Below are 27,316 nucleotides of genomic sequence, written 5' to 3'. Positions count from 1 at the left end.
AAATATAATACATATACAGAAAAGTGTACAGAACATAAATGTATGGCTTAATGACTTATCCTACACAAATATCCTGTGACCACCACCTGGGTCAAGAAGTAGAACATTGCTAGCTCCAGAAGCCCCTCTTTATGACATGAGGGAGACATTTCAAAACAGATGATTTTGCATTTGTGGGCATAGGAGGGTCCTTCGAGGAAGTGTAAGCTTGGAAATCTCTCTTCACCAGCCCTCATCCTTGCCTGGTGAGCCAGCGTGGGCCCTCTGGAAGGAAGTGTGGAACCCACAGCTCCATGAGACGGGGCGGGGGGTGGGGCGGGGGGCTGGCAGGGACTACAGGGTGGGCAAAATGTGTCTGTCAGCCTGGAGCCCTGCCAGGCCCTGAGGCAACTGTTCTTCATTCCAGCTAGGATTTGTAAGCAATCGAAGGGCAGGCGTCTGGGTGTGGGCTATCCCTGGCCAAAAGAGAGGCAGCCCAATCTGGGCCTCCAGACTCGTAGAGATTGCAGAGTGAGAAAGGGAAAGGGCTTTCCAGAGGCTGGGGCATGTTGCAATTTACAGAGCCCAGGGAGTGTGTGAGGAAGTCTAGAGAAATACTTCCTGCTTTGGGGATTTTCAAATGCTAAATATGTGGGAAGGGGCCATCCCCTTTATTGTCTCTCAACAAATGCTTGACGACTGTATATCACAGGCCAGGCACTGCGTAGCCACTGGAGATAGAGGAGAGAACAAGTGAGACACCAGCCTGCCTCTCCAGCCCACAATGCAGTGGGGGAGAAGAACTAGCAAGCGGGCAATCACCTGACAGTGTGGGGTGTAAGGAACCAGAGGTTTCACGAAAGTTCAGGGTATGCAGGGATCCAGTTTCTAAGTCCCCTTCCAAGTTCACCATGGGCTCTTTTATAATGCATTGCCCTACAGGCAAGGCAAATCCTGTAGTGGGTGGTTCGAGACATACCATCACTGACAACAGATGCCTTCACTTGGAGGCAAGTCACTTGGCAAATATAACAAGTTGGCAGTATTCATGAAGGAGAATTTATCCAAATAGACAAGAATCAATTGAGTCCTCACAGACACCTGACTCCATGCAGTACTTTAGAGTTTCCAGAGAGAACCTTGGTTCAGAAATGGGGAAAGGTATTTCACACCTAAAACGGGATGGGATAAGAGCCAGGAAAGAACACAGGGGGAGTGGCTGCAGGCTTCAGCTGGAGGAGCGGTCCTGCGGGCAAGGGGGAGAGAAGGGCACTGAGGGCCCGATCATTGCGATAAGCAGAAAGGGGGTGAGACCGGCGAGCTGTGGGGTAGGCTGTGGGCCACGGCACAGTGGCGGCAACACGTAGAAGGTCTGAGTGCAGAGAACAGAGCGGTTTGGCGGCAGCAAGCAGGCCTGCAGTGGCTGTGGGAGCGAGCAGTGTCCAGAGAGACAGTTGGAGTGTAGCTGGGGAAGGTTGGAAATGTCAGACTGATTGGGGCATCAGGCAAAAGAGACCCATCAAAGGCTTTTGAGCAGGGCTGGAAGTTGGCCAAGCCTGGGTTTAGGAAGATTAGCAGAGGCAGGAGAACCTGGCCAGACGCCAGATGCCAGGTGGAGACTGCGCATGGATGAGAGCTTGGGCAGGAACACAAGGACAGAGCTTTGGGGTGGAAGGAGCTGTGGGACAGAGCCAGCTGGCAGGTTTGATGAGTCAGGGTCAGCCCTGGCGGCCCGCGGTGGCTCACAGGGCCCAGCGGCTCTGGGTGAGGATGTGGGAAAGCAGACACTCTGTACCCTGCTGCCTCCCTGCAGGCTGAGGGAGGGAAGCATGAGCCAGGGAGTTCATTTGGTCTGGAAGTAAATGGGGACACCCTGAGAAAAAAAATCAAAAGTGCCCAGAAAGCTCCCTCTGTTTTTCAGTGCTGATGAGTAAGGGGACGCATGCCATTTTATTCCAAGAACTCCACCCCCCAGTGGCAAAGCCAGCTTTGATCAGGACAGGAGGAGCTAATGCCTGCAGGGGCCAGAACCCAGCGGGGTGAGGAACATTTTCTCCTCAAACAATTTACATACAGAATTCACCCCTTAATTTCTCCTTTTCAAACACCTGGAGGAAGCTTGCTTGAAAGCAGTCGGGTTCTCTCTAGGGGCAATTTGCTTCTCGGCTAAAAGGTTTTCAGATTATGGTTTCCCCCTCAAAAAAAGGGCCCAGACTTCTGCCACCATAAGAAATGTGGACTTCGGGGTCATAAGATCTGATATTTTAGAGAAACTAAAATTCCATTTTAAAAGAAAAATGCATCTTTTTTTCTACGTTTTATTGTGGTAAAAAATCTTTGCCATAAATTTGAACCACTTTAACCACTAAGTAACGTTCAGTGGCATTAAGTACATTCACATCATTGTGCAACCACCGTCACTCTCCAGCTCCAGAACCTTCTTATCTTCCCAAACTGAAACTCTGTCCCCATTAAACGTTAACTCTCCATCCCTCCAGCCCCCAGCCCCCGGCAACCACCATTCTACTTTGTGTCTCTACGAATTTGGCTATTCTAGGAACCTCCTAAAAGTGGAACTTTCAATATCTGTCCTTTGTGACTGGCTGATTTCATTAATGTACTGTTTTCAAGATTCATCCATGTTGTAGCAGGTTTCTCAATAAGGCTGAATAGCGTTCTCTCGAATGCACCTATCACATTTTATTCATCCACCTATTGACATTTGGGGTGGTTTCAGCTTTTCACTGTTGTGAATAATGCTGCCAGGAACGTGCATGTACAAGTGTCTGTTCCGACCCTTTGCTCATTTTTATGTAAATCAGGTTGTTTTTGTTGTTGTTGCACTATAGGAGTTCTTCATCCCTCTGTGGTCCTGAGCGTTGGCCTCCGGCTGCGAGCCAGGGAGCACTCCAGCAGAGCCCTAGGTGGGGGTTTTTCAAAATGTGAACACGCAACCAAATGGAACACAAAATTTAAAGCTTATCACAGAGTAAGGTTAAATATTGTGTAGTCAAACTTTTATATGTCATATATGTCTAGATGTATATGTGTATATATACATATAACATGTATGTATGCATATATTCTGACTCATAGTGAACAATATATTTGTTACTGCATTTTCAGTACAAAATGTTTGAGAAACCCAGCCTTCAGGTTAACTGAATCTGCCCTCCTCAGGAAGCAGTTAAGCAACCCTCTATTGTTACTCAGGTAGACCCTTGGAAGGCCTCACCTAATCCCCTATCGAAGTATTCACCCCCTGAAACAGGCCTCTTCTAAAGTGGGGATGGGAGTGGTCTGAGATCCTGGCTACATGAGTATAAGCAGTTTATATGGCTAATGTTTACTGATCATGCCCCATGTGTTGAGTGCTCATGGGACATCATGGGATAGTAATTTTTCCAAGGCAGGGCCCTCTTCTCTCTCTTCATACCAGGGGGCCTCTGAGGGTAGGAACCAGGTGGTCCCTAAAATAAGAAGTCCTTCTTTTGGCCTCAGGTGCTTCCATAGGCCGGAGCTTGGTGTGGTGAGAAGTGCGCAGGACTCTGTTCAGGTTTCGGTCCTGTTGTCACTAACAGGCTAGGGGACGTCAGTAAGGTTCGAAAGTCTGCCTGAATGCCCTCCAGCCCAGACATAAAAGCCTCACCTGTAAAATAAGGATGTTAATGAGGGATTCTGCTGCCCTCTCAATGGAGCTGCGAAAGCCAAACAATATAAGAAGTGAACAAGCTTTGTGAAGTGCTACGTAAATGTCGAATGCCATGCACAAAGCATGCTGCCCCTTATCCTGGACCCAGAGTCCTCCGGCTGCCTGTGGGGAGGGAGGCCTGGGCCTCAGCTCCCGGAAGTCTCCAGAAGGCTGGGAGTAGGTATGAGGTCAGCAAGGAGCCCCAGGACAAGTCTCCAGCCTGGGAGCTGTGGGCAGGAACAGCCCCAAGGGAGCGCAGATGCTCTGCTTGCTCAGAAACAGTCCTCAGCTGGGGACGTACTCAAATGCCAAACACTGCTTGAATGTTGACTTAATTCTCACTGTGATAGGTCCTGGCTGATCTCACTTCTGCTAACAGACACAGGTCAACCTCTGACACAGGGAAGGATCTGGTTTGCAAGGAAGAGAGTGTATTCATCCAAATCTGTCCCTCACCATGGGCAGGGATTTCTGCGATGACCTTACTGGGGAAAGTACTATTTCTGACTCATCTTAATACTTACCACAGAATCCAGCACACAGCAATCACTTAATAATAATTATTAGTTGAAACTATAGATGAAGAGATGTGTGGTGAGGGAATAGTCTCCCCTATAGATTGCCACAACTTTAGGGATTTGCAACTCTCTTTCAGTAGAAAGAGAGAGGAATGGGAAAGTGGGAAGAGTGCCGCAGTGGCCTGCCCCAGAGGGACACCTCCTGCTGTCCTGACCAATTCCTAGAACACAAGGCTCAGTGAGAACTTTAAGCCGTGACTGGTGTGGCTCAGTTGGTTGGGCGTCGTCCTGCAGAACGAAGGGACTCTGGTTTGACTCCCGGTCAGGGCACATGCCTGGGTTGCGGGTTTGGTCCCTGTGTGCGGGAGGCAGCTGATCTGTGTTTCTGTCTCACATTGATGTTTCTTTCTTTCTCCCTCCCTGCCCCCCTCTCTAAAATTAAATAAATAAAATCTTTTAAAAAAACCCTTTAAATATGTAAGTTATTTAAATGAACTTCTCAGGGTCCTCTAGTTGAGTCTATTCTACTCGGAAAAGCGAGCTGAAATCCCAGGTAGGTTCCCACAATCGTAATATGTCCCATGATCAGAGATGACACTCAACATAACAGCTAACCAACCAGCTGTCCTGCCTGACTTGCAGCAGCATCCTCAAGGCCCCTGCTCTGCCAGGCACTAGCCACTTATACTGAATCAGGTCAGCAGGAGCCAGGGGAAGGCCTGGGGGGACTGGGGCAGCTGAGGTGGTGGATTCAGGGCCAGGAGCATTTATTAACCAACATGAAATTATTTCTTATTTTTTAAAAAATTTTTATTTTTGACACTGTTACAGATGTCTCCATCCCCCAACTTTGCCCACCTCCACCCATCATCCCCCACCCCCTCTTCCCTCTGGCCACCGCACTGTTGGCTGTATCTGTGAATTATGAACATATGCTCTTTGGCTAATCCCTTCACCTTCTTCCATCTAGTGCCCAGCTGTCAGCCTGTTCCATGCGTCCATGCCTCTGTTTCTTTCTTGTTCATCAGTTTATTTTGTTCATTAGATTCCATATATAAGTGAGATCATATGGTATTTGTCTTTCTCCGACTGGCTTATTTCACTTAGCATCATTATCTCCAGGTCCATCCAGGCTGTCACAAAAGGTAAGATTTCCTTTTTTATGGCTGTGTAGTAGTCCATTGTGTAAATGCATCATCACAGCTTTTTTAGGCTGTTTCCAGATCTTGGCTGTTGTAAATAACACTGCTATGAACATAGGGGTGCATATATTCTTTTGAATTAGTGTTTCAGGTTTCTTAGGATATATTCCCAGGAGTAGGATCACTGGGTCAAAAAGGCAGTTCCATTTTTAATTTTTTTAGTGGATACTCCATACTGTTTTCCACAGTGGCTGCACCACGTTGCATTCCCACCAACAGTGTACAAGGGTTTCCTTTTCTCCATATGCTTGCCAGCACTTGTTTGTTGATTTATTGATGGTAGTCATTTTGAGAGATGTGAAGTGATATCTCATTGCGGTTTTAAATAGCATCTCTCTGATGATTAATGACATTGAGCATTTTTTCATGTCTACTGGCCATCTGTATGTCCTTTTTGGGGAAGTGCCTATTCAGGTTCTTTGCCCATTTTTTAATTAGGTTGTTTGAATTCCTGGTGTTAAGTTGTGTAAGTTCTGTATATATTCTGGAAATTAACTCCTTATCAGATGTATCATTGGCGAATACGTTCTCCTTTTCAGTGGGTTCCTTTACCTGTTCTACTACATTGTTGTAAAGGGGTTAAAGGTTAGCCCTGCCCCTATGGAATCTTTTGGAAATTTCTACCTTTACTAAAGGCCTTAGAAATGCACAGTTTAGGACACTGCTATTGTGTTTTTTGTTTTCTATTCTTAGTCTTTCTCACTGTGTGTTTTAGTTTCGGTAGGTTCTATTGTTTTGTCTTCAGTGCCATAGATTTTTTCTCCTACAATGTCCAATCTTCTGTTAAAAATAGCTAGTGAATTTTTTCCTTTCAGGTAGTGTATTCTTCAATTCTAGAATTCGATTTGGTTCTTCGGTATATCTTCCATTCCCCTCTTCCTCATCTTCACATTTTTCTTTAAATCCTTGTGTATATTTCTAATACCTTTTTAAATATTCATCTGCTAATTCCATTCTCTCTCATTTCTGGGTTTGTTTCTATTGATTTTTTTTTCTCATTACATTTTCTTATTTGCGTATCTACTAATTCTTTGGGTTTTTTTATTGTATTTTTTCTATTACCATTTATCCTCCTTATACGCTCTTCCACCTATACCCACTCCCTCTACTAATTCTTGAATTTTATGTTGTTGAATATCTCTATTTTGTTGCTATCATTTAAAAACTGATGAAATATATTGTGCCTGGCAGTTATGGTAATAGTGAATGAAGCTGTTCTTTTTGAGGCTTGTTGATAAACTTTCTTGGGGAAATATTTACAGGTACTTTTACTCTGGGGCTAATTTAGTCCTTCTACAAATGCATAACTTTTATGGAGTTTCTACTGAATCCTCTGGACATTCTACAAGGTCTCTTCCTAATGACTGGTTGAAACTCAAACATCTCCCAACTCTGTGTGAGACCTGGGAACCAACCAGTTCACATTCCCTGGCAGCTCTTTGCCTAGCATTGTGGAGTCTCACTCTCTGCATGTAAAATTCAGAATCAGTTGTAAACTCAAGAGAATCACAGTGGTACTCCATCTTGAAAAGTCTCTTCAGCTTTCTTCTCAACTCAGCAAAGCCACTGTGGGCTACTTCGGTTCCCCCTCACTGGGCTGCAATTCAGAAAGTACTTCCGGCAAAAAGTTAGGGCGATAGTAGAGCTTGCCTCATGTTCTCCTCTTTCAGGGATCACGGCCCCATGCTATGTGTTGTCCAATCTCTGAACACAGTGGCTTCATATATTTTTGTGCAATTTTCTACAGTTACCTACATCAGGAAGGTATTATAGGTTGAACGTGTGCCCTGCAAATGTGAATGTTAAAACCTAAAGTCCAAAGTGTTGGTATGAGTAGGAGGGCCCTTCTAAAGATGACTGGGTCACCAGGGCAGAGCCTTCATGAACGGGATTAGTGCCTTTGTAAAGAAACTCAACAGAACTCACTAATCCCTTCTGCAATGTGAGGATACACCAAGAAGTCTGCAACCCAGAAGAGGGCCCTCAACAAACCACACTGGTACCCTGACCCTGGACTTCCAGCCCCCAGCAATATGAGAAATACATTACTGTTTTTTATAAACATAAACTACCCAGTCTGTGGGATATTGTTACAGCAGTTGAACACACTAAGACAGAAGGTAGATACAATACCAGGTACTTGGGTGTAGCAGAAATGGGAACCTCTGCATGAAGCACAATCAACATTATAGTTCCCATTTAAATACACATCAGCTCCCCTGTACCACTAATTCTGCACTCTGTCCACCCTAGATGGTTCACCGTTCCCAAGAAGTTGTGTGTTGTTCTTTCTTGCCCTGGTTTGTGGCTGTCTTTTCCAGGTACTCTTATCTTGCTCCTCTTACTGTCTTAAACCCCAGGCCAATGACACTGTTCGGCAAATCCTGCCTCAGAACACCCAGAGCTAGTCAGGGAATAACAGCCTCCCCTGCACTTCCAGAAGCCTGTTCTTTAACCTCTGCTACGGCACTGATCACATTATATAGCAATTATCTATTGCTCATCAGTTCCTTTCCACCCCCTCCAGAAATTGTGGCTTTCTAGCTCTTTGTCCCCTGCCCTGGAATAAAGCCTGGCATCTAGTAAAGCCTGATAAAGGCTTGTTAAATAAAACACTGGTTGAGTCAATAAAGAGTAGGAACTACAAGAAAAAGAAGAGGCTAAGGAGATATTCGCTGTTGTCACACAGACCACTGTTTCGATATTTGCAGTTGACACAAAAGGAGAAAAGCAAGCACAGACCCTATAGAATGCTTAGACACAAAGTTGATTTCTCTCTCTCAAATCTCTGAAATTTGAGAATTGTTGTTGTTGTTTTTACCACTTGAAGCATTATCCTCTTTGCCCATAGGAAAGTGAGGTTTCTGTTAAGATCGGTTTGATCCTTCCAGCTAACCCATCTGTGGGCTGATCTGGGTCATCCAGGATAATTCCCGCCTCCCACTCCACATACAAACTAGTGGAATCAGCCAGAGCTCTAAGTATTCCTGGCAGACAGTTTTGGTTTCTGTGGGCCAAAGGGATGAGGTCACCTCATCCAATGAAGTCACCTCTGCATGATTCATCTGACATCAGTTCCCCACGTGAAGTGCTCTGACACTTTCAGAGCCTGTCCCAGACGATCTAGAAGCTGGGGTCTCTGACATTTTTCAAGGTTCTGATGCTGATCCTGCAGCCCCCTGGACCCCTAGTAAATGCCTGCCCCAATACGAACTGGGAGGCCAGAGTCCTGAACTGGGGCCTCCTGTTCAGGAGCCTCCATCCTCCAGTTCTGGGACAGACTTATCCCTCATAAAGGCCTTCACCATGTCTCCAGCAACTGCTTATCCCCTTGCCTCGAGGCTGTTGTTACCAGGAGCTCTCAGGACACATTTTAAAGCACCCTCGAGCTCTCAAGGCTGGGATCCGATCTCACTTTTATGGATGCTCCCACATTCACAGATGAGAAAGCTGAGGCCCAGGAAGTGGACCTCTAACTAGCATCACAGCTGGGACCCAATGCCCTCTCCCGGCTGAGTACGCTCCAGTAGATCCTGACCTCTTCTCACAGAGCTTCCTTTCAGAAAACAAATCCCCGAAAATGCTGCCTTAAGAAATGGTCCTGTAAGCAAAGGGAGCAAGTCCTTTCTTCCCCTCTAAGAAGTGGCAGAAAATGGCCTTGAACCAAGATCTGACCTCAAGGCTGTCCTTCTTGTCATTCATACAAAGTATCTTCCCAATTCATTGCATAATCCAAAGCAACAGGCAGTGCGAATGCCCACCCACACTTAGACACATTCGGAAGGGTCTGGTGAGATCTTGAGTGCGATTCCCCAGAATCTACCAATAAATAATCCAGGAAGTCCTCCTGGGATGATGGAAATCAGATTTGGCGTTTGAGAGTTGAGGCCTCGGAAGTGAGGCACAGGGACATCATAGTGAGCATTTCCCAAACTGAAATGTCCTTAAATGCTGGAATTAGCTGGAAGCTTTTGGGATAACCACTTCACCTCTCTAGGTCTGTTTGCTTACCTACAACCTAAGGGGGTTAAGGAAGATGGTCAGGTTGACCTCTGGGCTGCCTCTCAATGCAAATAAATGAAAGGAAGTGGGTTATCTTACATCAGCAGAGGTGGGGTAGAGTGCTAGCGTGGAGCGTACCCACTCTCCTCCACCTCTCTCCCCCAATACCTAATGTTCAAAGCAGCACTATTGGTCTGAAGGGGACCTGGTGGTTCCAATCTTTGCCCAGACAGCGGGACAGTGGTTGCTGCCTGGATCACAGGCCAAGGGTGTATCACTCCTCAGGGACCACAACCTAACACCCCCGAGGAGGGCACTGGGGACTGCAAGGGGGCCTCAGATAAAGTCTCCTCCAGGGGGAACAAAGGTACATTTGTCGTGTCCACAGCCGGCGGTGTCTTCTTTTTCTGGCTATTGTGGGGTGCTTCAGTGATTCAAGATGCTGTAACTCCCTTAGTCACCAGTGTCATAGTAGATGATTCAAGCTGCTGCGGTGAACAGCATGGTGGCTGTGGGAAGGTGGCCGAGCAATAAGCCAGGAGTCCCTGCTTTCCAGCCCAGGGAGCACCACCCTCCTCCCCATCACTTCACGCACCTTAAAAATTTTTTTGTTTGACCATCCTGGTCTTTCTTCCTTTCCGATTTCTAGTTCTGTTGTGCACTTAGAGGCCCATGGGATGGCTCCTGCCCTCCGGGTGGAGTTTAAATCTATATGTATAATTTTGCAAGACTATTGCGTCATCGTTGGAGTCGTCGTAGCTCCCCAAGAGGCCTCCTTGTCTTCTCCCAGCATTAGGGCCTTTGGACGCTTCCGGGCGCTGCGGGCACTTTCGCGAGGAGCCCTCGGCTCCTCCCAAGCGCTTCTCTCCCGGCCCCCTCCCCCAGCCTTACCTTTCTCCCCTCCCTGCTCCTCGGCTCCTCCTCCTCGCCCCCTCTCCGCGGCCCTAGCGGGGAGTCAAGCTAGGGTGAGGCGGAGAGACCGAGAGGCGGCCGCGGGCGGGGCGCCTGAGCCGGTCGGCGGGCGCTGGCGGGCGACCCGCACTCGGGGGAGGCGCCTCGGCCCGCCCTCCTCCAAGGCCGGGCGCGGAGGGGGCCCGGACCCGCGCTGGGCGGGGAAAGCCGCCTGGCCCCTCCCCTGTCTGCCCTCCCCAAAGTTGCGGTCTCCCCCGGGGCCCGACAGTCTTATGATCCAGCGGATCCTCCCGGGGAAGCCGGGCCGGGGAGAGGGCGCGGGCATCAAGCGGCGGGGGCAGCAGGCGGGCGCGGCGACCGGGGCCCGGGCGGGGATCCGGGCAGTGACCGAGGCGGCGGCAGCGCCCCGGGCCCGCCGCCCCCTCCCCTTGGGCGGGGGGAGCCGCTGCATGGGGCCGGGGGGACGGCCCTGCTGCGCGGAGCGGCGGCGGCGGCGGACCCCCCAGGCGGGCTGGGGTTGAGCCCGGTGCCGGGGCGGGGGCTCCGGGGGGACCATGCCCGGAGGCCGGCCGGCCGCAGCATGGCTCACGGGCCCGGCGCGCTGATGCTCAAGTGTGTGGTGGTCGGCGACGGGGCGGTGGGCAAGACGTGCCTACTCATGAGCTATGCCAACGACGCCTTCCCGGAGGAGTACGTGCCCACCGTCTTCGACCACTACGCAGGTAAGCCTCGGAACTGCTGACTAAGGGGCTGCTCCCCGGGCTGGGAACTTTGGAGCAACTTTGGCTGAGCCCCCTCGCTGCCTCCCCTGAGCGCTCTCCCCACCCCTCCCCCGCCGCACCCTCCGCGGGGCTGCCGGCCCCACCCCCGGGCTTTGCCTCTCACCATCCCCTTTGCTGGCAGATTGGACCCCTCTTCCTATCCCCACTCGGCGCCCAGTGCCAGCTCCCCGCACTTCCCAATCCCCTTGGCGCGCTAGGGCGACCTCCTTGACCTTCCCACAACCGCCTCTTCTACTGCCCCAAGCTACCGGGGAAACATTTGGGGGGCCCGGCAAGGGAGACGTGGCTAAGGGACTTGGGAGAAGGGAGTAGGCTGTAGCTGTGGGCCACCTCGTACCCCGACCTCACGCCACTTCACTGTGAGCCAGGCACAAGGGAAAAGGGGTAGCATCTCCCTGCAGCGCCCTCATGCCTCCAGCTGGGTTGGAAGAGGAAGGTCCTGGTGGGGAGCGAAATTGCCCCAGAGTCTTAAGTAATTGTGAGCTTTTCTCCCTGCCTCCACTTCTGCCCTTGCAGTCAGCGTCACCGTAGGGGGCAAGCAGTACCTCCTGGGACTCTATGACACGGCCGGACAGGTGAGTGTCTTGGCCCCTGGCCTACACCCCCTTCCCTTTCCAGATTCAGGGTGCCTGCGAAGGGCCGTCGGAAATTGAGGTGTCTAAGGAGGGGCGTGACTTCGAGGGGCTGCTCTGAATCAAGTCTTTATTTCTTTTTTAAAGTCAGCAAATTAGGAAAAGGGAAAAAAAGCCAACAGCAACCCCAGACCAGCCCATCCCATGTGAACCCCTGGGCTTTAAAAGTTTTTGTCTGTGTGTGCCTTCCGTATGGTGCTTGGTGTGTGGGTCCCAAACTCCTGTTGCATAGTGGCAGCGGCCAATCGTGAAGCGCCCTTATTTTTGGTTGCAGATGACCAGGTCTCCCCCTCACAGCTTCTGTCTGGTCCCTCATTGGCGAGTGGTCTGCCTGCCCGAGGAGCCTGATTGGTGGAAAATGGCATCATCTAATACGATGGGAAGGCATTTGGTCCTGGTTATGTTTATTACAACATCACTGCACTCTGGGACTGGAGTCCCTGAAAACATAATTTGTGGTGTTACCAGGGGACCACAGGGAAAAAGAAAAGAAACAACAACCATTCAGCCACTCCCTGGGGCAGGGAGGGGCAGGAAGGGTTAAGAGTTCAGTGTGAATCTTGGAAGAAGGGCTTTATTTATTTATTTTCCCTTGGAAGGCCAGGTGACTGTCTTTTCTTTTTTCTTTTTTTTTCCCCCTGGGAGAGATTACTGTGCAGAAAGAAAATGCACACTTCTCCCGGCAGCCTCTGACCATTATTTGCAAATTAGAGGTGGCTCCTAAAGGATTAAAGTCTCTTCTCTCTCCCTCTGTCCCAGCACCACCCTTTTCCCAGACCCCTGTTTGCTGTGGAGCTAAGATGATTGTGTCATGAAGTTTTGCAGAATCCAGCCCTGTGATTAGATCTGAAGACTCGGGCAGAAGTTTCCACATGTCATGCAGACTTGAGTCCTTGAGGACATGTGAGCGGCTGAAGGGCTTATTGAGTGACTTTGGGGGCTGTCCAGTTGTAGCTTCCTTATCTGTTAAATGGGGCTTAGCACTGAGTCAGGCGCATACTGGGTAGGTGCTCAATAAAGGGGAGTTGTTCTTTGTGGCTTTTCTGGTTTTGGATTTCAGAATTATGGTACCAGGTGAGATTCTGAAAAATGTCTTGTTTGGGAGGTGCGTTAATGTGGCCTCCGGGTTCTAAACCCTTAAGTTAGAGCAGCATGTGATGATTGAGAATCTGTTGCAGTGGGAGGTGCCTGAGGCAACCCCCTTTCTCCAGACTGACCCAAGGCAGCTCCAGCAGTCTTTCCAGGGCCCCTTTTGGTTGCCTGCCTTACAATTGTTGTTCCTTCCAGCTATCAGGATGCATGGAGACCACCTTTTAAGCTGTACAGTTAACTTTTAAACAACAGGTTGAAATCATCGGTTGAAAGGAGACAGGTTTTAAAATGTGGTCTCTATTTTTAACTTCTGTTACTACCCCTTCTCTCCTTTTCTCCTTTCCTTGTCACCGTGACCAGGTTTTGACCATGAGCCCCACTGAGCAGGACATGTAAATGTCAGAACTGTTCTGTGCACATTCAGAGCCAACTCATATTTACTGAGTTTCTATTGTATATCAGGCATGGGGCAACCACATGCAATTATTATATTTTCTCCACAAAACAACCTTATGAGATAGGTGATATTTCATCTTTGCAGATGAGGAAACGGGCTCAGAGAGGCGAGGCTGCTGACCTAAGGTCCCAGCTACTGAGAGGTATTGCCGGATATAGGGCATGGGTCTGAATCGGCCCCACTGGAGGTGGTTATGTACACAGGAAGCTGTGGGAGGTGCTGAGATACCAACTGGGTTGATTGAATTGCTTGTGTGTCTGTTGATATGGTATTTGGAATCTTCACAGCCATTCTCTGAGTGGGAGTTGTATGCCACCTTTATAGAGTAGAGAGTCCAGATCCAAAGAGTCACCCAAAATTAGGGCCTTCTCCCAAAACCAAGGCTTTCCATATGTCATCAGAATTGCTGTTTCCCATAGAGATTGTAAGATATATACCAAGTGGGATCAACCTATTAGTGAGGTTCAGATATTAGTTGTTGGCCGGTGGTGGGATACCTCCTCTGTTGGCTGAGATGTGTATTAGACCCCCTTGTTTAGGCTCCCAGTGTCTAAAACTTGTTTTTGGAACAAAGTTAGTGATAATTCATCTTTCAGCACTTGAGGGTTTATAACTAATAAGCAATCTTAGCAAAATAGTCATCAGTGAGATTAAATGGTAAGTGCCTACCTTGTACCTAGCTCTGTGCTAAGCACCTGGGAGGTCAAAAGAATAGATTTTAAGGTCGGGATCTGCCATGGCTGATGACAGCATAGGTGGAAGTGTCTGCATTAGATGCCTGTTCATGCATGTTACGTAGGACATTTCTGTTGTGTTTGGTCATTAAAGACTCCGTGCTTCTATGAATCGGTATCAGATTAATCTTACAATAACAATATTGATAAACACATGCGCAACACGAGAATTTTTAAGCCTGATGGTCAGTAGAGCCATGTGCTTTGGAACCAAACAGGCTTGGCTCAGATCGCTCCCTTGCTGGTCATGTGACTCTAGCTAAGTTATTTACCTTCTTTGTGATCTCATAAAAATGTGGATAATTTGACTCTCTAGTGTTTTAGGCCAGCTTGTATTGTTTAATATATGTAAAAGCATGGACACTGTTCTTGATGCATAGTAGGTGTTTAATATATTATAAGAAATTATTGTGCTCTACCCTGGGCAGCTTTGTGGGGGAAGGGATGCAGATGGAAGAGGACAGCGTATTAGGTCTGGAGCTGATAGCAATGCTACTAGGATTCTGGATCCTATATACTGTTCTCTGGAGAGATATGGGGCCAGCTTTGTACTTTATAATTCGCACAGTCCCCATCATAGACCCATGGATACAGCCAAGTGTTCCCCGCTCTAAGTGCCCTGTTGTGTCATGTGATTTTCTTTCTGAATCAGAACCTGCATCCTCCGTGATGAAATGCTTAGAAAAACTAAGAGTGCAATGTAGACTTTGAGAAACAAGTGGGGTGTGTAGGTTTCAGCTGATTCTACTTTGGGAGGCAAAATGGGATGAGGAGGAAGCTCAAAGCACTGGAAAGCAGTTACTTTCTCCAAAAAGTTCCTTCATGCACATGGGCACTCACTATATTTGAATAACAGCAACAGTACCTCCTTCTGGTCGGAACTTCTAGCCTACGTGCTTATTCTGCTCTGTGTCTGACCCCAGTAAAGGTCAAAGCCGTAAGCAAACATTCACCCAATTTAAATATTAGGGCACTGAAGAGATGACGATACAGCCAAACCTCGTTGCACTTTGCTTTACTGCACCTCACAGATGTTGCCTTTTTTTTTTTCTTTACAAATAGAAGGCAAGACCCTCCGCTGGCAAAAAGATTACAACTCGCTTTATTGCGGTGGTCTGGAACAGAACCTGCAATATCTCCAAAGTCTGCCTGTAGTCGATGACCGTTTGCCTCCCAGAGCAGGCTGCTCCCACGCTGACCTCTGTTGCTATTGAGGGAGAGAGAGAGAAGAGAAAGGGAGTGAGAGGGAGAGGAAGAAATACGAATGTGTGTGTTGGCCAGTGTCAGTGTCCATCACATGTTCTGCCTGGGGACATCCCTCAACACCCCAACACACTCACTAGCATTACTGCCAAAGGGAAGTCCCCTTCCTGGCCAAGCCCCTGGGTGGTCCAGGAGCGGCTGACATTTTGACTGCTAAGCATTTTGCAGTGGAAACTGAAGGCAGTGCCTTCCTCCTCACTGGGGCTTTCTGCAGGGGTCTGGCTTCCGGCCTGGCCCTCTGGAGCTTCTCCTTTCTGCTCAGCTTTCAGGACTTTGGCTGTCAGGACTTCGGCGTAGGCTCTGCAGCAGCCTCACTGTCTGCTCAGGGAGGGACTGGAGAGACAAGATTTCCCTCCTGCCTCTGCACTGTTTGGAAGCACATGGAAGGTGGGAAGAGCGCTCGCTCCTCTATGTGCAGATGAGCGGTGGAGAGCTGCCTGCTCCTGAGCTGCTGGCTCCAGGCTGATCTCTTAATCCTTGGCAGCGAGGCAGAACTTGATACCCCAAAGAGAGAGAACTGACGCCCAGTTTTATCCCAGGTCCCAGAATACCCACACTCAGGAGGGTGTGTTGGGGGTGAGTTTGGGTTCCCTAGAGTTCCAGATTTAGCCACTGCCTCGGTGTGTAGAAGTCCATATGTGTGCTTTTGGGCGTGCTGTTGCTATGTCTGTTAACTTAAACGCACTCAAGTTCAAGGGCGCATACATGAGCGCTATAAATACCCTTTACTCAGGTGTCCCTTGTGGTTGCTTTTTTAGTGACAAGCAAGATCTGTTTCTCACTTGACATAGCCCAGCAGCTGTGTCCGCCCTGCAAGCCCTCCAGGCTCTCAGGGAAGCACTTCCTCCCCAGAAGGGAATCTCCATGGGAGGCAGCCTCCGGAGCAGCCTCAGAATTCCCCGCCCTGTGCCACGTGCGCCGCTTTCGGCACTTCCCGGGCAGCACCCTGGGCCTGGTACTGGCCCAGTACTGGGAAGGGAAAGGGGAAAAGTGGAGGGCCAGGGCGAGCTCCTCCCACCTGCAAGCAGGGCTCCTCACGATACCTTCCCAAGTGGACTGTTCCCAGATGAGGAAATTGGGAGTGAGTGGGCTTATGGAAAACAGACAGAGATGTGATGAGGAAAAAAGTTCACTTTGGTTGGGGGACATCAGTAGGGCTTAGGAAGTGCCAACTCACTTCACCCAGGCCTCACTCAGGTCCCTGCAGCCCCACGTTATATCCATTAGGGGCCCAGGGAGCAGAGTTTAGGAGGAGCTGCGGTGTTCCTTCCAGACATCAGCTGCAACAGGTGAGATGCTGGCACTAAGCATCCTGGTTTCCCTTAGTAACCTACTATAGATTTGTTATCTGTGCATTTTGCTAATCTTTTAAGAAGCTATTTATATCTCCAGCCTGCACCACAGTGCTTGGAATGCTGGCTGCCTCCTCTGTGTTGGGAAGGCGGACGGCCTTCGTTGGCTCCAGAGCCTTTGCAGTGACTGAATGCCCTGTGTTTCCCTCCCTTGGGACTCTGACATGGGTTTGGGATGTGCCAGCTCAGACAGGAAGACAGGGATCCAGGGCTGGGAATGGCCTCCATCAGCACTGATTGGTTTTTCTTCATGCTTCAGATGGGTCTGTCCCCTTCCTGACTCTTTGATCCATCTGGCTTCTCCGCTTCTGTCATGATTCTCTTGAGGTTTTGTGACATTTACAACTCGGCACCAAACCTTTCCAGCAGGTGTATCAGGAATGGGTGTTAGTGGCGTACTGCGGGGTGGGCGCAGCGGGCAGCCCCAAGGGAGCTGAGCATATGTCGCCATTTTCTGGGTGTGCTGGGGAAAAGGCAGGAAGCATGGCTTTAAAGCTCACAGGTCAGAGGCCTCATGGAGAGCTGGGTTTTTGCAGTTTCATTGTGGAATTTGGGGTTTCAGGAGGTGGGACCTAATGGCATTAAATAAAGTAGCTCTCCGTGGGGGAATCAGTGTCTAGCAATGACACCTGTGTTGCCAGCAGCAGGTCCTACCAAGAGGCCTCAGATGCAGAAGAGCAATACTGCGAGGAGGAGGCAAGAGAAGCAGTGACGAAGACACAAAACCAAGGACCACATATGTCTTTTTAAGAAAACAAAAATTCATGATCCTCCGCTGAATTTCCTTTCACTGGGAGGGGCTTGGTTTTGCCCTAATTTGGCATGGTAGGGTCAAGGAGCAGCTTTCCTGGCCCTCAACAGTTTGTTCTTCCTCTTTTAGTTTCAGGCAGGCAGCTGCTTTGCATGAGGAAGCAATGGGGCACCCAGCAAGGGACCCTGCGTAGGGTGGCAGGACAGCCATGGCTGGGTCATCGGAGCTCCCACGGGTCTCTTGGCTCCCCCAGTAGAGATCTCCCAGATCCGCTGCCTGCCAGCACCGTCGGGCCGGTTCTTGCTCTCCCTAAGCTCCGCGAGGACAGACCGCTGTGTCTGTGTTTTTCTCCACCACATTTCTAGCAGTTAGCCTGCATCCTGGTGCATGGAAGGCATCCATCAAATATTTCTTGGATGGAGTTGACTTTCCCTTGGTTCTAACATCATTTTTGCTAAAAGATTAACCAGAAACTAAAGTTTTACCTATTAGACAATAGCTTCAAGCACGACCCCTTTCTTGGAAAATATAAATAAATAAAGCTTTGTTAATCCAGTGGAAGTCTCCAAGGCTAAAAGGAGTGATGGTATGGAGGTGTGCAGCAGGCCCTCAGTTTGTCCCCACCTAGAACCTGAGGCACGTTGGTCACCAGTGGGCTCCGTCCCCCAGAACCGCCTCTCAGGCTCATGCCTTTGTAACTTACCGGAGACCTCTCTCTCTCAGACCTCGTTAGGAGCAGGCCTCTTGGCAGTGAAAGTGGGGGGTTTTAGATTCTCCAGACCAACTTTGATCCCAGCTCCTCCTCCTTGTAGCTGTGAGACCGTGGGCCAGCCAGCTCACCTCTGCGAGCCCTGTTCCCTCCCTGTAAACCGGAGATAATGTCTACCTTGCTCTGTTGCTGTGAGGGTTAGAGATGAGGTGCAGTTGCCTCATTTGGCCTGGTGCTCAGCCTGTGGTTACTGAGAGTGATGGCCCAGACGAGCTTTGGGGCCTCCACACCATTTTAGTTCAGTCGGTGTTGATTCAGTACCTGCTGTGTTTCCACCTTCTGTGAGGGAAGGAGGGGGGATTGGATCGCAGAAAGGTCCACCTATGCGACTGGGAAAGCTCATGTCAGGAAACCGAGTGGTGCACGGTTCCAACTAGGAGGGGATGGCAGGGGTGAGCTTTCTGGGAGATCCAGACTTTCAGCAAGAGATGAGAAGCAGTAGCATATCCTGGTTCCCTCTGTGGGCTCCCACCCTGAACTGCCAGGGCCCACTTCCCAGCAAGGCGCTCGACCTCTCAGTTTCCTTACTTGTATAATGGGGATTATATTGTAGAGTCACTGAATCAAATCAGAGCTTCTCAGCTGCCAGATAACGGATTTTCTCAGGCTTAAGGTTGCTGCGTAGGGCCTGGGACAGACAGCCCTGGACTGAGGTGGTTTCTTCTGACTTGAGCAGTCCAGCCTCGGTCGCTTAACCCATGGCTCATCCATCCTCCCCACTGTGTGCTGAACACATATGTCTTTTCTCTGTATCATGGAGTGAAAGCTTGGGATGCATTGGACTAAATGAGGTCACACCAGGCAGAGATTCTGGGGAGCTCACGCTCTGGGTGAGGAGGAACAGTGTGGGGAGTGCAGGCATGGGGTGTCCCAAATGTGTCTTTTATGAATCCCAGATCTCTGCTATCCATGTCAACATGTGCTGTAGGGTTGATAACTAAATTATGGAGTTTTTCACCCAGTAACTGCCAACTTAGTAATTAAGAGATATTAATCTGGTGCTCTGTTGCTTGTTGATTTTAATAGAAAGAACAAAAAGTGAGGGAAGGGGCCTTCTATTTTTTGTTGCTGTTTTCTTTCAAGTGCCCGGTGGGAGTAGCGAACCAGCCTATCCCCAGACCTGCCCGCCCTTCCTGGGCTCAGGTTGGAATTTGGGGTTTAATGCTAACACACTGGTCCTCGAGCAGGATTTTTTGGAGTACAAAGCATGTGCACTGGAGGCTTCTCACCTGCTCCAAAAGTAAAGGAAGCAAATGGTTGCCTCCTTTTCTAGGTTTTGCGAGATTTCGTGACTTGCTCCAGGCCATGCTGCTGGTAAAGGGCAACACCAAGATTACAGGGCAGGCTGTCCAACCCACGTCCTGGCTTCTTTATGTTAGATTACTCATGCCAAGCCGCTTGACAGTGTTAAGTGTCTCATTTAATCACATATATTCTGTTGTTGAATATTTCATGTGAAAAGTACATTGCTTTTCTGGACAAAAGAGTTGGTAGAGTGGTGTCTGTTGATGGGACTGTGGGGGCTGCTTCTAAAATGGCTCTGAAAAAACGGGCACACCCCCCGCCCCGCCCCCGGCCCTACACACATGGGAGAATGTAAGGGTGTTTTGTCAGTTTGTTCACTAACCTTGACTCCTGCTTAAAAAGAGACAGGCCTGGGTGGCCGCTTTGCTGGTGAGGGTGTGGGAGGAGCTCCGCGCTGTGTGTGTGCAGGAGCCTCTTCCCAGGCAGGGGGAACAGGGACTCTTCTGCGTTGAGGGGAGTTCACTCTCCTCAGGCCCAGGAGACAGGGCCCCTCCCTGCCCCTGACCCCAGCTCTGCCTGCCAGCCTTGACTTGACATTCGTTTGTTTTTGGGGGGCTGTGGTGAGGACTGCTTTGGCCTGCAAATGGCAGGTGTCTTTGCTGTCCCAGGCAGATGCCCCAAGCCTTTCTTTTCTCCAAGAATTTTCTTATTCAGGTGAACGCTACCGCTTCAAATCTGTTCGTCTCTCTTTCATTTGAATATGCCCTGAATACACACAAAACTTTTTCTGTCGCCTTGGGCTGTCCCCGTCTGGCACCTCCTCTGCATGAGCGCCCGTGTCCTCCTGCCTGGGCTGGCCGACGGGACTAGATGAAAACATGCATGCAGTCAGTCAGCAGACGTACCCCAAGCGCCACATCCGGGCTGAGACCTGTGCCAGCTGGGCTTGCAAGACAGGTCGGGCACAGGCCCTGCCCCCAGGGCCCCACAGTTCAGTGGAGGGGCCGACAGTGAGTGATGGGAGGGGAGCAGGCGGTGCCTGTTCACTGGGGATACAGAGAAGGCCCTTTTCTGTCCTTCCAAGGAAATGAACTACTTCTAACAACTAAGGTGACCAAGGGGTTCTCCAGGTCGAATTTTGATGGAGAAACTTGCCCAGATTGGATTCTTACATGCACCAGATGCTTAAGAAGGGTTTGATTTACTACACTGGCTGCTTGTCAGATGTGCAACTCAAACCAGCTTGTATTTCCAGAAAACTTAGAAATCTGAATTCCCAGGCTCCACCGCAGACTGGAATGAGAAACTCTGGAACATCTCTGTTACAGTCAGCCCTGCAGGTGGTTCTTACGCAGGCGGAAATGTCAGAGCCACAGAGAGAGGGTTTGATGACTATTTGTGGACATAATTATGTGCCTCCTCTTAGCAAGCCACCTTCCCTCCCCCCTCCTCCAACACACACACGCGCGTGCGCACACACGCACACGCACTCTTACTGGACACACTGTCCCTGGAGTGCATAATTTACTCATTTTTAACCCCCGCTCCACCAAGCACACCCCCTTTCTGGTTCTTTATACATGGTTGTGACTGTCCCTATGTGTTGCAGTGAGTCGAAGCACTCAGCCCCTGGTGCTGCCTTCCTCTCCCTCCTGGTAGAGGTGGGGCCAAGACACTCTCAGGAAAAAACAGAAGCAGAATTTTCTAAACCTCCCTTAGCTCCACTGGGCTGCTGTCTGGCCCAGGGCTGTGCACACAGTAGGCTCCGCGGGCCTCTTCGGTGAGCCATCTTCTCTCTGGTACGTGAAGTGGCCCGGGCCCTGCCCTGTTCTCTGTCGCTGAGGTTGGCACCCTGGATGGTGACAGACCGGCCCCTGAGGAGGATGCCAGTGTGGTTTGTGCTAAATTAGTTCCAAAGCAACAAATGGGCGATGAGGCCCTTTTGTGCTAAAACTCCCCAGGCAGGTCACCAGGAACGGTCGGAGGAAGGGCTGTAGCTCAGGCACCCACCTTGGCAGCAATTACTTCTCTGGCTGAGCTAAGCTTTCCATGTAAGTGTCCTCCTCCTTCACTCCTCCAGCCTCCTGCGTGCGCATGCACACACACACGCACCTCAGTTAAAATTTTTTTCTTCCTTCCAGCCTCCTCTCTCCCTCTCTTCCTCCCTCTCTCCCTTCTTCTCTCTGTCTCTCCCCCTACTCCCCCCGCCACCCACCACCACCAAAACTGTTCCGGTGTAGAAAAGCCTTCCTCTTTCAAATAGCATAATGGTTGGGATTACAAATGAGTTGGCTCCAAGTATGCTCCCTTTAAGAGCCACCGCTGAGAAAGAGCATTTCATTCTGATTGTCCAGTTCAATTAAAAGTCCAATTATCCCAGCTTAATTTTCAAAGGGCAGTCTTCCCCAGCAAACTGGTTTGGGGCTCACATTTCCTCCCTTAAGGTGTTATCAGGGGGGTCCTTGGCCTGAAGGGATGGGGAAGGGGCTTTGTCTGGCGGGAGGTAGCTTGTGGACTTCATCCAGATGCAAAAGTGAGAAGATCCTTTTGAGGCGGAGGCACCAGTGACGCCAGTCCTCTTGGGGTTGAACTCTTTCTTTCGATTTCAACTGGGCAAATTGTCTGTTGGCTGTAGTCTAAGCATTTGGTTCTATTCACATGTAAATCTTTTCTCAGTGCCCGGATGTAATGTGGCACCAAGCACTTAGCACAAGGCTTGGGACACCCCAGTAAGGAAGCACGTATGTGTTGGATTTAGGGGATGTTTCATAAAAATTATTATGGAAAGAACTTTGGCCATGACTACAGCACTCCCACATTGGCTTTCTTGTCAGCTCTCTTTGAAGGGACTTTGGGTCTGTCTGGACTTTACCGAAGGTCTTTAAGATCAGGTTACAGGTGGTTGTTTTAATGCATTGCTCGTTTAAGCACAATAGAACTGATTTCTTAGAAAGGCCGCCAGGTCTATTTGGATAAAATATTGGCCAGAGTGTGTATTGTTCTCTAGCACGTCCTGGTCTTTAGGAATCCTTCCGTGTGTTTGATGTCAGGTGTCCCTCCAGGGTGGCCTGTCGCCTCTGCTGGAAGCAAGGGAAAGAGGGAGCGGAGAATGGGCCGCCCTGCTCAGCTCTGTCTGGACAGGAGGGGGGACCTGACTGCTGCCCGCTGCCCGGGGCGGGGTGGGGGGGGTGGGGCGGGTTGGGGGCGGCAGGAGAGCCCTGCCATCCTGCTGCCCGACCTGCCAGCACAGCGTGGAAGCAGCCGTGCCTCGGCAGGCTGTTGTTAGTGAAGAAAGAGATTCCTCAGAATTCCTGGTGGACCAAGCTGCTTAATGTACAGCTTGGTAAAAAGGAAAAAAATTTCTTTTTTAAAAATATTGAGATAGAGTTCACACTCAATGGATTTTATGTATTCACAGAGTTGCACAGCCATCAGCACTATTTAATACTGGAACATTCTCATTACCCCCTAAAGAAACCCTGTACCTTGTTAGCAATCATTATATTTTCCCTTCCCCCCAACTCCTAGCAACCACTAATCTATTCTCTGTCTCTCTGGATTTGTCTGCTCTGGACATTTCATATAGGTGGAATCATGCAATAAGTGACCTTTTGTGTCTGGCTTCTTTCACTTAGCATAATGTTTTCAAGGTTCATCTGCGTTGTAGGATGTATCATACTTCATTTCTATTAATGGCTAAATAATCCTTGTCTTTCGCTTTTATTCACTTTTGTCAGTCTGTATTACATGGGCATTTTGCCCCAGGCTCTGGGAACCAGTTTCCATTTTGTGAGGCAGAGAGTGAGGTCCTGCTGGCCATGCACAGCTGCTGCTGTCTTCACCTGGGCCTTAGGTGGGGGTGGGCGTGGTCTCTCCTCCCCCCTCCCAGTGTCCTGGTTTTCTCTGTGCCTCTGTTCGTAGTCTCCTACCTCTGCCCCCATCCTTATGTCTTTATCAAATACATGAGTATCGGGTGAAGTGAGCGAGGAACGTAAAGATTCATCAGATAGGGTTCTTCCTTCCATCAGGTAGGAGTTTCGAGTCCCGTGGGAGGCGAAGGTATATACAGATGACCAAAATGCAGGTAGAAGATGGGACGGGCCATGAGAAGGTGAAAATGGTGAAGTGTGAGGACAGTCCTGAAGGTGCCCAACTTAGGCCACTTGCCCAGAGCCTCACAGATCGGCAGAGTCCCTGTGGGGCCATCCAGATGCAGAAACTTGGTTTTACTGAGGCACTCCCGGGCCATTCGGTCCGCAGGTCTGATCTGTGTTCATTCACAAAGATCCAAAATATAAGCGAGATTGCCAAAGGATTAGTTTACCATGTGGTCTTGGTAGAAAAGTGAACACAAGAGACAAATCAAAAGCTCACAAAAGAAGAAAAGCAAATAGCCAGTGAACACATGATATACAGAAACATGCAAATAAAAACTTTTCTTTTTACCTGTCAGATTGGACAAGATGGGAAAAAATTGTTACCCAGGAGTCAGGGAAGTGGATGATCTGTGCACCATTGTTGAGAGTAAAATCGGAGGTGCTTTTAGTATTGTAAGACAAGTTTCAGTCTGTGTATGTTGTGGGGCGGGGGCGGTTCCCCACCCATACAACAAGCAAACGCCAGCAGGGTTGTCCAAGAATTCCTCTCAGTTCTGACACTACCTACCCAGAGAAAGCATCAGATTCCACAGGTTAAGGGGTCAGTCAAGATTCTCCCTACAATCCTCCCCACCCCTTCCACTTCAGACACCAGCTTCTAGCCCAGGTTGTTTACCTGTGCTTCCGACCAACCAGTTACAGATTGGAGGTTCCAAAGACGCCTGCCAGCTCAGAATGCCAACTGCAAGTCCATGTCGTTACCTATACTTCTGACCAACTGGCTATAAATCAGTTTCCCATGATTCCCTCTTCAAGGGATTCAATTAATGTACTAGAGCAGCTCACTGAACTCAGAGAAGCATGTTACTTACTAGATCACAGGTTTACTGTAAAAGGACATAGCTCAGGAACAGCCGGATGCAGAGCTGTATAGGGCAAGGTACGCGGGAAGGGGCACAGAGCTTTCAGGTCCTCTGTGAGTATGCCACTCTCCCAGCACCTCCACGAGTTTGCCAACCCAGATGTCTCCAGACCGTGACCTTTTGGGTTTCTGTGGAGACTTCATTGCATAGGCACGATTGAGTAAATCATTGGCCATTGGTAATTGATTCAACCTCAGCCCCTCTTCCTTCTCCCTCCCTAGAAGTGGTGGGGAGGGTTGGGACTTCAAGTTCCAACCCTCTAATCACAAGGTTGTGTCTCCTGGAACAGACCCCCACCCTTAGGTGGGGTCCAAAAGCTGCCTCATTAACATAACAGGAGACAACTTTCTGCTCTGTCGCTTAGGAAATTCCAAGGGTTTTAGGAGCTTTGTGCTGGAAAAGGGGATCCAGACCAAATACATATTTCTTACAAAACACAATTATCACAGAGGTTAATTTAGCAAAAACACTTATATTTCGATGATCCATTTCTTTGAATTTATGCCAAAACATTCAGAGTATACAAATATTTACATAAAGTGATAGTCCTCACAGCAATATTTATAATTGTGATAAATTATAAACATTAATGCATAGTAGAAAGGGATTTGTTAAATGATAGCATGATGTGTATTAGAATAATCACAGTCATTAAAAACTGCTTTCAACAAATATTTAAAGATACGTCAAAAGGCTAAAGATGTGTTTAGAGTGAAAAAATCAGGAATCAAAACTATATATAGCATGATTACAACTTTAAAGAATATGTATATGGATAATGTTCAAGGAAAAAATTGGAACAAAATTGTCAAAATATTAAAGTGGTTAGCTTTAGGTGGTGATATTGAATATTTATAGTAATTTACTTCTTTATACTCTATTCTGTTTTCCCCCAATTTTATTTTATTTATTTACTTATTATTTTTTTAATCCTCACCCGAGGACTTTTTTTTCCATTGTTTCTTAGAGAGAGAAGAAGGGAGAGAGAGCGACATAGGTGCAAGAGAGACGCATCCGTTGGTTGCCTCCTGTACCGGCCCTTATGGGCATCTCTGAGCGTCTGGACCAGGGATTGATCTGCAACCTAGGTCTGTGCTCCAACCGGGAATCTAACCTGCAACCCTTGGGTCATGGGAAGACTCTCCAACCAACTGAGCCACACCAGCTAGGGCCCTCCAATATTAAAAAAAAATAAATAAAAATTATTTTAGTTCTGGCCGGTGTGGCTCAGTTGGTTGGAGCATTGTCCAGTAAATCAAAGGGTCATGGGTTTAATTCCCAGTTAGGGCACATACCTAGGTTGTGGGTTTGGTCCCTGGTCAGGGCACAAATGAGAGGCAAACGACCTATGTGTCTCTCGCATCAGTGTTTCCCTCCCTCTCTCCCTCCTCTGTCCCTTCCCCTCTCTCTAAAATCAATAAGCATGTCCTCGGGTGAGGATAAAAAAAAAGTTACTTTTATTAAAGTTATACATGCAGATGGCTTAAAGAGTCAACAATTTTATAAGATCCTGTTATGAAGAAACAAAAGATCCCGCTACACTTCCCCTACAGTAAAGCCATTTCCCACTCCTCTGAGGCAACCACTTTTAATTCTTAGCTGTTTATTTTGGTAAAAAAAGAAAAAGAAAAAAAATCCTCTATTGACTTTAAACCATATAAGGTAGGGTTCCAGCTCTTTCACACATCCTTACCTCTTCCTGTCCACTCTTTCCCAGCAGCTGTGTTGTAATGTGATCACTGGTGAGTGGTTATATATATGTGTATATATATATATTTTTTCCTCTGCTGCCATTTGCTTTTTAAAAAAATGTATCCTTTCTATGCGACCCAACATATAGGTAGGTATTCTGTCAGTTTCTCCTTGAGACACCCCTCCTGAGCAGATCTGCTCCGTGGGGGCTGATGTCATCCTGGGATTCCCCTTCTTCCTTATTGGGGTTCCCTTCGGCTCTCTCCCTCATGCGCGAGCCCAGTTTTGAACATTTTTATGTCGTCTTGGTTTATTCCCTCATTTTAATAAAGTATATGGTGGAGCATATACTTTATTAATTTCCTGAGTAAACGTGCATTGTAGACCAAACTTTTTGGGACTTACTATGTTTGAAGATGTTTTTATTTCCTTCATACCTCATTAACAGTTTGAAAATAGATCAGAAATCACTGTTTTCCTTCAGAACTTTGAAGGAAAAAGTCTCCATTGTCTTCTAGCTTCAATTTCTGCTGTTACAAGGTCTGATGTCATACTGATCCTTGACTCATTGTCAGGAGCCTGGCTGTCCTCACTGGAAACTTGGAGGATCTGCCATTTCACCCTCCTGAAATTTCGCAGTTATGGACTTTGGGGGAGCTTGTCTGCTGCTGTGGGCCCTGTCAAACTAGAAACTCATGTCCTTCAGTTCTGAGATATTTTCTTGGCTTATTTCTTTGATTTCTTCACTTCCTGTTAATCTCTTCTATTACACTATAACACACAGTATTTAGATGTTGCAATTCTTGGGATGGTCCTCTCATTTCCTTATATAGGGTGGGGCAAAAAGTAGGTTTACAGTTGTTCATATGGAAAATAATAGAATAATTAATAAATAATAATTTAAGAATAAATTGTTTCATGCACTCACCACTGTAAACCTACACTTGCCACGCTTTGTATTTCTTTGTTCTCTGTGTCTTTCTGCTCTATTTTGGGGAGAATTCCTTAATTTTATCATCTACTAGTATTTTTTTTTTTAGGATGATTCTATTTTTTATTTTCAAAAGGCTTTTTCTGTTCTCAGAATATTTCTTTTTTTCTTTAGCATCTTCTCAATTTGGCTTGCTCCTTGATTGTCTTCTCTAATTTCCCTGGAGATACTGATGACGGTTTCTTGAAGCTTATGTTTCCCTGTGTAGGCTTTCATTTTGATCTCTGTCTTT

At 48.4% G+C, this 27,316-nt stretch overlaps 1 protein-coding gene across 3 annotated transcripts in view; it reads left to right on the top strand.

Moving 5' to 3' along the window:
• The first annotated feature begins 10,645 nt into the window (after window positions 1-10,645).
• RHOQ (ras homolog family member Q) overlaps window positions 10,646-27,316 on the top strand; it is a 41,441-nt gene continuing 24,770 nt past the window's right edge. The window contains exons 1-3 of one of the 3 annotated variants that reach the window (XR_008528616.1): window positions 10,819-11,026; window positions 11,603-11,661; window positions 12,478-12,621. Coding sequence is in view for 2 of the 3 variants with exons in the window: in XM_054566992.1 (XP_054422967.1) it covers window positions 10,885-11,026; window positions 11,603-11,661; window positions 12,478-12,522 (246 nt within the window). In the remaining variant the exon portion in view is untranslated. Of the gene's footprint in view, window positions 11,027-11,602; window positions 11,662-12,477; window positions 16,500-27,316 lie in introns of those variants that run through there. The other 2 variants (XM_054566992.1, XM_054566985.1) reach the window with 2 other exon arrangements.

Source organism: Pteronotus mesoamericanus, unplaced genomic scaffold (genome assembly GCF_021234165.1).
Source record: "Pteronotus mesoamericanus isolate MK-2021 breed Mesoamerican mustached bat unplaced genomic scaffold, CSHL_Meso_final contig_101, whole genome shotgun sequence".
Lineage (NCBI taxonomy): Eukaryota > Metazoa > Chordata > Mammalia > Chiroptera > Mormoopidae > Pteronotus > Pteronotus mesoamericanus.
The sequence above is the reverse complement of the archived record's forward strand: the minus strand, read 5'-3'. Positions and strand labels throughout refer to the sequence as shown.